Source organism: Tachyglossus aculeatus, chromosome X1 (genome assembly GCF_015852505.1).
Source record: "Tachyglossus aculeatus isolate mTacAcu1 chromosome X1, mTacAcu1.pri, whole genome shotgun sequence".
NCBI lineage: Eukaryota > Metazoa > Chordata > Mammalia > Monotremata > Tachyglossidae > Tachyglossus > Tachyglossus aculeatus.
The window spans coordinates 101,643,743-101,656,664 of NC_052101.1; the positions used below are offsets into that span (position 1 = coordinate 101,643,743).

Here is a 12,922-nt window from a genome sequence, read left to right on the forward strand (position 1 = left end):
AGCATTGATTTTTTTCTTAACTGTGCATATATATGCCTTTTACATCTCATTATCCTGCCATGATGAAAACACAGCACTTGCATGTATGGAATTGCTCTCATTACTGAAGCCATGATTTTCAGATACTGTATATATGTATAATATGGCAGAATCTTTAAAAGTTGGTTTCCTAAATTTGAAAGCATGTATTTTACATTAGGAGAAGCAGCGTGACTCAGTGGAAAGAGCACGGGTTTTGGAGTCAGAGGTCATGGGTTCAAATCCCGGCTCTGCCGATTGTCAGCTGTGTGACTTTGGGCAAGTCACTTAACTTCTCTGTGCCTCAGTTACCTCATCTGTAAAATGGGGATGAAGACTGTGAGCCCCCCGTGGGACAACCTGATCACCTTGTAACCTCCCCAGCGCTTAGAACAGTGCTTTGCACATAGTAAGCGCTTAATAAATGCCATTATTATTATTATTAGATCGAGTATAAGGGAAATCAGGCAGAAGCCGGAAGGAAAAATATACCCTGCCTCTAATCCTCTTTATCAAAATACATTTCTTCAGCAACCGCCCCTTTCTATTTCCATGCTGTTTGTTTCTCATAAGAATCCATATTAGCAGAAGAATTCTGAGTGAGTATAATGTAGGCAGGTCCTTGTATTCCCTTAACTTAATGTCATGGGGAGAAATAGGAGCAAATGGAGTTGTCTGGGAGAGTGGATGGAATATTAGTAACTACAGGTGGAGTCAATGGAAATTTTAAGAGGGGAAAAAGAATTTGGGAGGCTTAATTGTTTTTGAAAACTATATTATTGGAAAAATAACAGCAGCAATCTCTTCAGTGGAGAAAGGAATTGATTTATCCCTTCTCTGATTGTCAGATATAATTTGATGGCATGAAATCCCAAGTCAACCTTATTTCTTACCTACATCGGAGAGCACCCTTATACAGCTCTCCACAGAGGCTTTTTGGCTAGGCATTAGCCAGTTGCAATGGTACACTCTGAATACTCCCTGCAGCAGCTGTACAAAGACAGGCTGACGAGTCTAAAGAAACAAAAACAAAAAGGGAAGGTTCAAGTTTGCATTCATTTTCTTCAGTCCTATTTTTAGTGAAAAATCCCACAGCCGTGTCAAGTGTATTCGGCAGACAGAGCAAGAAAGTGGAGGTAACAAGATGGTTTCTAGAATTCTGAATTCACTAAATTTCAGAGGAAGAGAAACATGGAACCAATGGGTCAAAAAAGAAGAGCGAACTAGGTAGTGCCAAAGATATCTAGGATGAACCAGAAGGGGCCTCTGAAGCCAAGAGGTATAACTTCATAAGCACACCTTGGTTGAAAGAGCTTCCTAGGTCACCATTTCCCAAAATGTCTAAATGCTGCACAATTTATCATTTGTTTGTAGTATGAGGAGGCAACAGGGTCTGTGAATGGATTTTTTTTAATGACCTTCAAATTAGATTGATTTCCACTATAGGTAGGCGAAACAACATTAACAGCTTAGAAGTGGGCAAATCCCGCTGTTCTAAAAAATCAAGGCACAAAATTAGTCAAGAAGAAGATTAAAATGCTGTATTTCATTAGCCTTGGCCAACATAATAAAGTGTTCATTGTTGTAGCACTCTTTTGGATACCCATGACATTTCATGGGAAAGATGCCTACCGATAGTGTGACATAACCTCTATAAACCTATACACTCTACCACCAGGAAGGAACTGAAATTACCACACCTCAGTGCATGACAACTAGGATGTAGGTAAAATACCTTTATTCTGGTCAAAAATGAAGTCTGTTATAAAAAAAGGAAAACTAAGGTTAGCAATAGAGATCTTTTGAAAATGTAAGGTGAACTAAAATCTATCTCCATTTTGCTGCTTACCTTGAGATGACCTTCTTTGAAAAATGGGCTTTTCGGCTATGCTTGTATTAGAATGCACAGCCTCAGTGTTCCCAATCTGAGCTTTGTTTCTGAATCACTTTTTACTGGGCAAGAACCCAGTCACTTAATACAAATGGAAAGTGGCCCTAGTCAAAGGTAGGACTGACTTGCAAAGCATACATCCATACATACACCTACACATATCCTTCATATTCTAAGCTGATACTACTGGTGGTGAGGTCCTATCCAGCAGGTGAATGTGGCTGACAGGACCTAGGAAGTATAAGGGTATATTTAGATTCTATTATAAACACTGCACTGATATTCTACAAATTCAAAATTACCTAGCCATTTTCCCCACTCCATTCATCTTTATAGGTTCATTTCTTTGATAACTTCAAAGATAGCCTATTTGCCTAACTAGGGCAGTACATCAAACTCCAACCCTTCAAGCTCACTAGGCACAGAAGAAAGAAAGGGGCAGACTAGTGACAGGATGAAAAAAGCCAAAATAAATATAACAAGGCATAGAGCGATATGCATCCATTTTCCTTTCACAAAGAGACTCCATTTGCTTTGAAATACAGTTCCACAATGTATATAGAAATTGGCATTATCATAGAGATTGTCACTTTCCACCACAATAAAGGCTATTCACTTTTGCCAAGAAGCAGTTGATATTAGCCTTAATACCTAGTCATTCAACTGAAAATTTCAGTAGCAAAATCAGGCATCTAAAAAGAAATACCATTTGGACTCTAATATGCTTGTATTTACCATTTGCTCTAAAGTCAAGGCAGAGTAGTCACATTTTAAGAGTACTACTGGAAATAAGGGTCATCCCTGGAGATGACTCTACCAGTTTCGACTACAGGAGGGAGAGTCAGGCAGAGGCATACCCATTCCATTCCTAGCTTGGGCAGTGGTTAGCGAGTGGAAGGCAATCTGCAACAAGTCAAAACTCACCTGTGATGGACAGCAGTGGCACGGGAGAGAATCAAGGGCGAAGACTCAAGTTTACTGCATGGAAGGAGGCAATGGTAAACCACTTCCATACTTTTACCAAGAAAACTCTACGGATACACTACCAGAACAATTGCAGATGGACGTGGGGCATTCTGGGGGAGATGTGGCCACGGTGTTGCTATGGGTCGAAGACGGCTCAAAGGCATAAGATAAGATGAGTAAAATGTAACATTGTACAACTGGTCTCAGAATAGATGCTGGTTCAGTTCAGAACAACATGGGCCTAAGAGGAGTCCAGGAACCTAGATTCTATTCCCCCTCCAGACTGTAAGCTCACTGTGGGCAGGGAACGTGTCTACCAACTCTGCTGTTTTGTACTCTCCCAAGCCATTAGTACAGTGCCCTGCACACAGTAAGCATTCAATAAATACCACTGATTGCTGTGTGACCTTGGGCAAGGTCACTGCTCTGCACCTCAGGTTTAAATTCCTGTTTTCTCACCTACTTAGTTTGATATCCGTAATTTAGATATATACATCCTTCTCTAGACTGTAAGTTCCTGGTGGACAGAGAATGTGTTGTATTATTCATTCAATCGTATTTATTGAGCACTTACTGTGTACAGAGCACTGAACTAAGTGCTTAGCACTGTTGACTTGATTGTATTGTACTCTCCCAAGCACTTGGTACAGTGCTCGGCACACAGTAAGCGCTCGATAAATACCACTGATTGATTCCTGAATCTTTGAAAGAGGAAGGAAGAGGATGTTCTAAAATGGGGAACCTGGGAGACAAGGTAAGTAAATGTTCTCTTGCCCTCCCATTTCCTAGTGGGCACTTTGCTACTGGTCCCTAAACTAAAAAAGAAAATATCAAATCCATTGAGCCTTACTGCTTTCCAGGGCTGTATTCCAGGAACCTGCCCTCTGCAATATATTTTCCATTCTTGCAAACCTGGAATATATTTACACATAAGCAACACAGACTAGTGGAAAGAGCACAGGCCTGGGAGTCGGAGGACATGAGCTCTAATTACAACTCCACCACTTCTCTGCTTTGTGACCTTGGGCAACTCACTTCACTTCTCTGTGCCTCAGTTACCTCATCTGTAAAATCTATCACTCCTTGCCTCCGCCAACCTCCTGGCTCCACCCCACCTCGCCCACTCACCAACTTGGTCACACTCTCGATCTCATCATCTCTAACTGCTGCACAATCTCCACCCTCACCAACTCTGAAATCCCACTCTCTGACCATAACCTTCTCACCTGCCTCCTCTCTCACACTGCCCCCACGTAAATTTGTATTATTCCCCAACAAAGCCTTCTGCTCTCTCGACCCCATCCATCTCTCTCAGTGCATCACACCCCACCTAGCCTCCCTACCCACTCTTGATGACCAAATAGATGCTCTCAACTCCACCCTCTCTACTCAACTTACTTGCTCCCCTATCCCTTTGTCATTCTCGCACCACTAACTCACAGCCCTGAATCATCGCCACTCTCCACTTCCTTCCCCCTTATGCTCGAGCTGCTGAATGCTGCTGGCGGCAGTCTAAACACCAGGCCAACCTTGTTCACTTTAAATTTATCCTTTCTTGCCTTAACTCTGCCCTCTCCTCTGCCAGGCAAATCTATTTCTCTTCCCTTATTGACACCCATTCCCATCACCCTTCTCAGCTGTTCTGGACATTTAACGCTCTCCTCTAGGCTCCCGTTCCTCCCCCTCCTCCTTCCCTCACCCCCAATGATCTGGCCACCTACTTCATTAGAAAAATTAACACCATCAGGTCTGAGCTCCCCACAATCACCCAACCCCCTCCTCTACTTTCCCATCCTTCCCTTCCCAGCAATATCTTCAGAGGATATCTCCTCCCTTTTCATAAGTGCCACCCCTTTCACTTGTGCTTCTGACCCCATTCCCTCTCACCTTATAAAAAAAACTCTCACCCCTTCCCTCCTCCTCTCCTTAACTTCCATCTTCAACTGCTCACTCTCCAATGGCTTCTTCCCCTCTGCCTTCAAACATGCACACTTCTCCCCCATCCTAAAAAAACCCTCCCTTGACCCCACAGCCCCCTGCAGTTATCGTCCCATCTCCCTCTGACCCTTCCTTTCCAAACTCCTGGAGTAAGCGTCTACATTCGCTACCTCGAATTCCTCTCCTCCAACTCTCTCCTGGACCCCATCCCATCTGGCTTCCATCCCCTCCCCTCCACTCTCTCAAAGGTCATCAATGACCTCCTTCTTGCCAAATCCAATGGCTCCTACTCTATCTTAATCCTCCTATACTTCTCAGTTGCCTTTGACACTGTTGACCATCCCCTTCTCAACACGTTATCCAACCTTGGCTTCACTGACTCTGTCCTCTCCTGGTTCTCCTCATCTCTCTGGCCGTTCTTTCTCAGTCTCCTTTGCGAGCTCCTCCTCCCCACACCATTCCCTAACGTTAGGGATTCCTCAAGGGTCAGTTTTTGGTCCCCTTCTGTTATCCATAGACTGTGAGCCTGTTGTTGGGTAGGGACCATCTCTATATGTTGCCAACTTGTACTTCCCAAGCGCTTAGTACAGTGCTCTGCACACAGTAAGCGCTCAATAAATACGATTGAATGAATGAATGAATGAATACTCAGAGAAGCAGCGTGGCTCAGTGGAAAGAGCCCAGGCTTGGGAGTCAGAGGTCACGGGTTCTATCCCGACTCTGCAACATGTCTGCTGTGTGACCTTGGGCAAGTCATTTAACATCTCTGAGCCTCAGTCATCTCATCTGTAAAATGGGGATTAAGACTGTGAGCCCCACATGGGACAACCTGATCAACTTGTATCCCCCCCAGCACTTCGAACAGTGTTTTGCTCATAGTAAGTGCTTAACAAATGCCATCATTATTATTATTATTATTACTCACTCCCTTGGTGAACTCATTCGCTCCCATGGCTTCAACTATCACCTCTGTGCAGATGATACCCAAATCTACATCTCCTCCCCTGTTGTCTCTCCCTTCCTCCAAGCTCGTGTCTCCTCCTGCCTTCAGGACATCTCCATCTGGATGTCCTCCCAGCACATATAACTCAACATGTCCAAGACAGAGCTCCTTATCTTCCCTCCCAAACCCTGTCCTCTCCCTGACTTTCCCGTCACTGTGGACGGCACTACCATCCTTCCCGTCTCACAAGCCCACAACTTTGGTGTCATCCTTGACTCTGCTCTCTCATTCACCCCACATATCCAATCTGTCACTAAAACCTGCCGGTCTCACCTTCATATCACCAAGATCCGCCTTTTCCTCTCCATCCAAACCACTACCTTGTTAGTGCAATCACTCATCATATCCCAACTGGATTACTGCATCAGCAGCCTTTCTGATCTCCCAACCTCCTGTTTCTCCCCACTTCAATCTATACTTCACTCTTCTGCGTGTATTATCTTTCTACAGAAACACTCTGGGCATGTCACCCCCCTCCTCAAAAATCTCCAGTGGTTGCCTATCAACTTTCATATAAAGCAAAAACTCCTCACTGTTGGCTTCAAGGCTCTCAACCACCTTGCCCACTCCTACCTCACCTCCCTTCTCTCCTTCTACTGCCCAGCCCGCACACTCTGCTTCTCTAGTGTTAACCTTCTCACTGTGCCTTGTTCTCCCCTGTCCCTCTGTCGACCTGGAATGCCCTCCCTCCGCAAATCTGCCAAACTAGCACAATTCCCCCCTTAAAAGCCCTACTGAAATCTCACCTCCTCCAGGAGGCCTTTCCAGGCTAAGTCCCCCTTTTTCCTCTGCTCCTCCTAACATTCCCATCACCCCAACTCCCTCCCTCTGCTCTACAGCGTGGCTTAGTGGAAAGAGCACGGGCTTTGGAGTCAGAGGTCATAGGTTCTAATCCCAACTCTGCCACTTCTCAGCTGTGTGACTTTGGGCAAGCCACTTAACTTCTCTGTGCCTCAGTTACCTCATATGTAAAATGGGGATTAGGATTGTGAGCCTCAAGTGGGACAACCTGATAACCTTGTATCTATCCCAGCTCTTAGAACAGTGCTTGGCATGTAGTAAGCGTTTAACAAATACCATGATTATTATTACCCCCCTCCCTGTCCCACTGCACTTATGTATATATGTACATGTTTATTTTTCTATTTATTTTATTATGTGTATATATCTATAATTCTATTTATTTATACTGATGCTACTGATACCTGTTTACTTGCTCTTTTTAGTTTTGTTGTCTGTCTCCCCGCTTCTAGTCTGTGAGCCCGTTGTTGGGTAGGGACCGTCTCTATATGTTGCCAACTTGTACTTCCCAAGTGCTTAGTACAGTGCTCTGCACACAGTAAGCGCTCAATAAATATGATTGAATGAATGAATAGGGATTGTGGTAAGTGTTCAATAAATATGATTAAATGAATAATTGAATGAATAAAATGAGTATTAACATTGTGGGCCCCATGTAGGACATGGACTGTGTTCAACCTAATTAGTTTGTATCTACCCCAGTGCTTACTACAGTGCCTGGCACATAGCAAGCGCTTAACATATGCCATAGGAAAAGAATAACCTTTCGTAACTTTCACATTTTGGCAAATACCCAGTTGCCAACTTCAACATCAGAAAATAGGGGACGAGAGAGTCATAAGGACACCATACTACACCGAGAACAAGAAAGCGGTGATGCACTAAGTTAGTGCTATCCTCAGAAAGCTCTTCATTCTTGCCCTCCGAACAGCTCAATCAAATTAGAGATGCAAAGAGCCCGAAGGGATCTCAAGAGAACCCAAAGCCCAGGCCTCCGCCTTCAGGCAGATACGTAAATCTACAAGAACAAATGAGGGTCCATTCATTCCTTAAAAGAGCTCAAAGTATGCAGAATTCATAAATTCCCTTGGTAAACTTGTTCCAGGGTAATGTCACCCTGAACATAATCACGGTATTTATTAAACGCTTACTGTGTGCTAAGCACGGGGTCGATACAAGATAATCAGTCCTGTCCCTGTTCCATATGGAACCCACAATCTGATAGCCTCAATGTTAAGCTAACCTCCCAAAAGGGACCCAGGAAATAACTGCCCCTGCTCTGACTCCAGGGCTTCAGGCCACCCCAGATTCATTCATTTGTTCAATCATCTTTATTGCTTACTGTGTGCAGAGCACCGTACGAAGCGTTTGGGAGAGTACGCTACAACAATAAACAGACACAATCCCTGCCCACAACGAGTTTACAATCTAGAGGTGGGGAGACAGACAGCAATACAAATAAAGAAAATTACAGATATGTACATTGTGAAGGTGGGACCTCCTTTGGGACCAAGGGGTAGGGTCCAGAACCTCCCACACTAGGAGGTTCCATAACCAGCAGGACTATAACTTTTGATTAGAAAGGTGATACAGACAGTATTACCAGCCTCACCATCAGTGATCACAACTTGACATTATGAGAGTGACTTCTGGCACAAGGAGCCAGGTCGTATTTTGGAAATATATGTATATACTCCAAAATGCAGTTACCCTACCAACACAATTCCAATTCCAGTAACTAACAGAAAAAAAAATTCCAGGATAGAGGATGAATGGCATGTGACGACCCAGAGATTATAGCAATCATGAAAATTACAAAGAAAAAAAATAGCCATCTTTCAAGGAAACTGATGTGAAACCAAAATGGTTCAGCCTTTTGCTTCATGTGGAACAAGAGGGTTTAGTTTACTTCTAATTGTTTTTCTGTCAAACACACAGCATTCTAGAAACTTCCAGGGGCTCAGGCTACCCCTTGGACTGCGATGGGTGAGTTAGAAAAACAAAAACTCGAAAATAACGGAGCTCGAAGAAACTCAGATTCGGCAGTGGGTTTGTGTGAAAGATTCGGATTTTAACTCAAAATGGTGGTGTGCCTAATGGTGCACGCTGGGTACGAATCCTATGATTGTTGCACGTCACACAGACATGAGAGAAGCACTAATAATATTCTACCTACGCATAGACATTTTGTGCTCTCATGTGTCCCCAAATAGCATTCGGAGAGGCAATTAAAAAAATTCCAGGCTAGAGGATGAATGGCATGTGACGACCCAGAGATTATAGCAATCATGAAAATTACAAAGAAAAAAAATAGCCATCTTTCAAGGAAACTGATGTGAAACCAAAATGGTTCAGCCTTTTTGCTTTATGTGGAACAAGAGGGTTTAGTTTACTTCTAATTGTTTTTCTGTCAAGGGGCTAAACCCCAAACTTTTTTCAGATTGGGTCAGGTCCGGCTCCAGTCAGATTGCATCAAGCTGGAAAATTTAGACCCAAACAGAGCTTTATTTCCCTGAAGAGGGATGAATTAGCCATGATGCTAAAACAAAAACCCTCATTGCTACATCTCTGTAAACAACAGATTTTCTATCATTAAGCCAATAGCTTTCTCGTTTATCAAAGGGAATTTAGTGTCCCTTACACGGGCCCTAAGGAAATGCCAAACAAACTAGAGTTTAGCACAGGAAAGCCTTACCTAAGCTTACTAAAATCCAAAAAACTACCATCATCCCAACCACAGTTGATCCCCATATATTTTCCTAATGGCTTATATCAATAACCCTCCCCCGTAACCCCACCACTTTCTTACCTGCAAAGTAGTGCTCTGATCAGAGAATGGTGAACTGAAGAAAGTAGTCACAATACTCATCACAATCTCAGTGACATATTTCTCCAAAATTGAGTCAGCATGTTTTCTGTCACTTGTGTTGTTACACGCCTAGAAAACAACATGATTTCTTCAAAAAACAATATTTAGCTTTGCATCTTCATGTAAAAACAAATTAAATTATCCCTCCCACTGGTAATTTCTAAGTCTTACAAATATCTAGTAACCTGCAGTTGAGTCTTTTAAAACTTGTAAAATAGCGAAAATTGGGAAATCGACTGACCTCCCCCTTTACCCCAGTACCACGACCTGGGACTGATCCAGGAGCTGCTGAAGAGTAACACAAGTACTAATAAATATGCTCAAATAGCATTGATTGAAGTGCTCAATAAATACCATTATTACCCCTCTAGACTGTAAACTCATTGTGTGCAGGGAACAGGTCTGTCAACTCTGCTGTACTGTACTCTGCCAAGCACTTAGTACAATGCTCTGCAGCATGGTCTAGTAGATAAAGCACGAGCCTAGGAGTCAGAAGGGCTTGGGTTCGAATATCAGTTCTGCCACTTGTCTGTTGTGTGACCTTGGGCACATCACTTAACTTCTCTGTGCCTCTGGTACCTCAAAATGGGGATTAAAATTGTGAGCCCCATATGGGACAGGGACTGTGTCCAACCTGATTTGCTTCTATCCACCCCAGTGCTTAGTGCAGTGCCTGGAACATAGTAAGTACCCATAATTGTCTGCCCAATTATGTGGTTCCCAAGAAAATTTAACTATATAGCAACATAGAATCTGATGATAATTTCTCTTGGTTATTTAGACTAAACCAAGGGTCCACTGCAAATTTATAAGCATCACAGATGAAACATGTAGCCATTTATCAAATGACACCCTTCAACATTTCAGGGAAACATTACGTCAGCCATCTTGAAGACCAGTATATCACTACAGCCAATTATCCCAGAATGCATGTTTTCACTTTGTATTTTGGATAGAGCACAGTTGTAGAATTAGCGAGCACTCTTCCAATGGTACACATCTGTCTGGATATAACACAGCATGGTGCTGGAAAAAACAGGTGTGTGCACGCTCACAGAATCAGTCAAGGTATAAGTACTACATTGTGATTTCTCCTTAACATGAGGTTCTTCAAGAACTCTATCCCAACCTAAGAGAAGGGCTTACTCTACTCAAGGATTGGGGAAAGGGTGAGAGAAGCCCAGAATTTCAGAAAGAAGCAGCCTTGGTAACATTGTAATCCCCAGGAGTGAAATTCCGAAAAACTCATGAAGAAACACAAGGAAAAAACATCACCTGGTGGCTTTGACAAACCCAATTCCCAATGGATAAAGCCAAAAAGTACAGAAAAACTCATGAACTGCCAAGGCAGCAAAGTGGTAGACAGAAGACACTATGGGATCACAGATACAAAGGCAAGAAATAGGATATCTAACATGAGAAAGAAACTCCCTAATTGGGAACGATGGTGATTATGAGTGACAAAGAAGCCATAAATTTTGGTTTGAGATGTATGCCAACTGTGACCTCAGAAAACAACGTAAAGCAATCCAAAAGAATCAGAAGGATAGATAAGACCAATTAAAACAATCAAAAAGCACAAAACCCCCTAAAATATGAAGGAGTACAGCCCTCCCTACCTATACTTAAATTGGTAAAACACAAGTAATGCTTCTCTACTTGTCAGCAATGAAAATCACAGTTTTAAAACCTTATGGTATCTTTAACTTTTTAATTATGAAAACTCTCACCCTACAGATGTCAATGAGAAAATTCTCAAACAATTTCCACATGTGGTTACTGGTGTAAATTTCCTTCATTTCCACTTCAGTGTCCACGTAGCAGTGGTTCAAGAAGTTAATGTATGCAATTTTAACCTGTAAGAGGGGAAAGTGGCATTGTTCAACAAAAAAAAAATGTATATATGCTAGAGGTCCATTACAATGGATTTAAATTAGCTGGCTAACAAGCTTGCCTTAAATTAATCAGGTTTAATTGATTAAGCGCTCTAGATTCTAAGCCCCTTTGGGTAAGGAACATATCTAGTAACCCTGTTATACTGTACACTCCCAAGCACTTGGAACAGTGCTCTGCATACAGCAGGGAATGTGTCTGTTTATTGTTACATAGCACTCATTCTAAGTGATTAGTACAGTGCTCTGCACACAATAAGCGCTCAATAAATATGATTGAATGAAGCGCTCACATAGCATTGATTGGAGTGCTCAGTAAGTAGCATTATTACCCCCTCTAGACTGTGAACTCATTGTGTGCAGGGAACAGGCAGGTCTATCAACTCTGTTGTATTGTACTCTCCCAAATGCTTAATACAGTGCTCTGCAGCATGGTCTAGTAGATAAAGCACGGGCTTGGGAGTCAGAAGGATTTGGGTTCTAATCCCAGCTCCACCACTTGTCTGTTGTGCGACCTTGGGCACATCACTTAACTTCTCTGTGTCTCTGGTACCTCATCTTAGAATGGGGATTAAAACTGTGAGCCCCACGTGGGACAGGGACTGTGTCCAACCTGATTTGCTTCTATCCATCCCAGCGCTTAGTGCAGTGCCTGGCACATAGTAAGCGCTTGATAAATACCACCATCACACAGTAAGGGCTCAATAAATACCACTGTTTATGATGATGACCACTACTAATTGGCTAAAGACTGATCATGATAGATATATAGCCCATTATATTTTCAAAATAGCAGGTCAAACACCTATCATAAAGTTCTCTTTACAGGAATTCAAATGCACTAATTCAGTAAAGTCAGACCTCACCTCAGGTATGCAATCCTCATGAGTGACTACTCTAACGATGTCATCTAGAGGAAGGAGGGAGTTGCATTTGATTTCGGTGTACACATTTTTGCCCTCTGTGCACACTGCTAGGAGCTCTACCAAATGGATATGGTACATAAGAGGGCTGTTCTCATCCATCCGGTCCCGTTCCGATCTCATCATCTGGATTAATGTCTGGAAAGATGCTCTGTCATTGTAGAACACGAGGACGTCTTCTCCTGAATTCACCAGCTATAAGGAGAACATTTTTTTTCAACTTTGTCAAAGTTGGTCTCAGAAACCAGTGTCATAAATCTAGCAACAATGTGTGCTTTGTTTTTTCTAATGACAGACTAAGACGAAAAAATTTCATTATCAAATTATATCTGTACTAAAATTCTAGTTGACAGATGTAGTAACCCTAAATGGCCAGAATGACTGTCCATCATTAAAGAGATTTCCATTTCAGAAGGATGATGCAAAAAAACCTAACCACAGCTCTGAGAATCCTACTCTCCCTACCTCCCACTCTGGACTACATTGGTTTTACAGAGAAGCTACCATCCACCTAAGCTACTTAGAATCAGCTGAATCTTACGTTTGCTGGAGCCAACAACAGACTTGAACCATAAACCACTGACCCCTTGCTCAAACCCTCCCTCCTGCATAGAGCTCCCT

General features: G+C 42.7%; 1 protein-coding gene across 5 annotated transcripts in view; it reads right to left on the reverse strand.

The window, feature by feature from the left end:
• The window catches only part of ITPR1 (inositol 1,4,5-trisphosphate receptor type 1), a 346,510-nt gene that overhangs the window by 154,946 nt on the left and 178,642 nt on the right, over positions 1-12,922 (reverse strand). For all 5 annotated transcript variants that reach the window (XM_038772880.1, XM_038772879.1, XM_038772878.1 and 2 more), the window contains 4 exons: positions 12,245-12,496; positions 11,217-11,342; positions 9,427-9,555; positions 912-1,032 (listed from right to left, as the gene is read on the reverse strand). In XM_038772880.1, the coding sequence (XP_038628808.1) occupies positions 912-1,032; positions 9,427-9,555; positions 11,217-11,342; positions 12,245-12,496 (628 nt within the window). The remainder of the gene's footprint in view (positions 1-911; positions 1,033-9,426; positions 9,556-11,216; positions 11,343-12,244; positions 12,497-12,922) is intronic.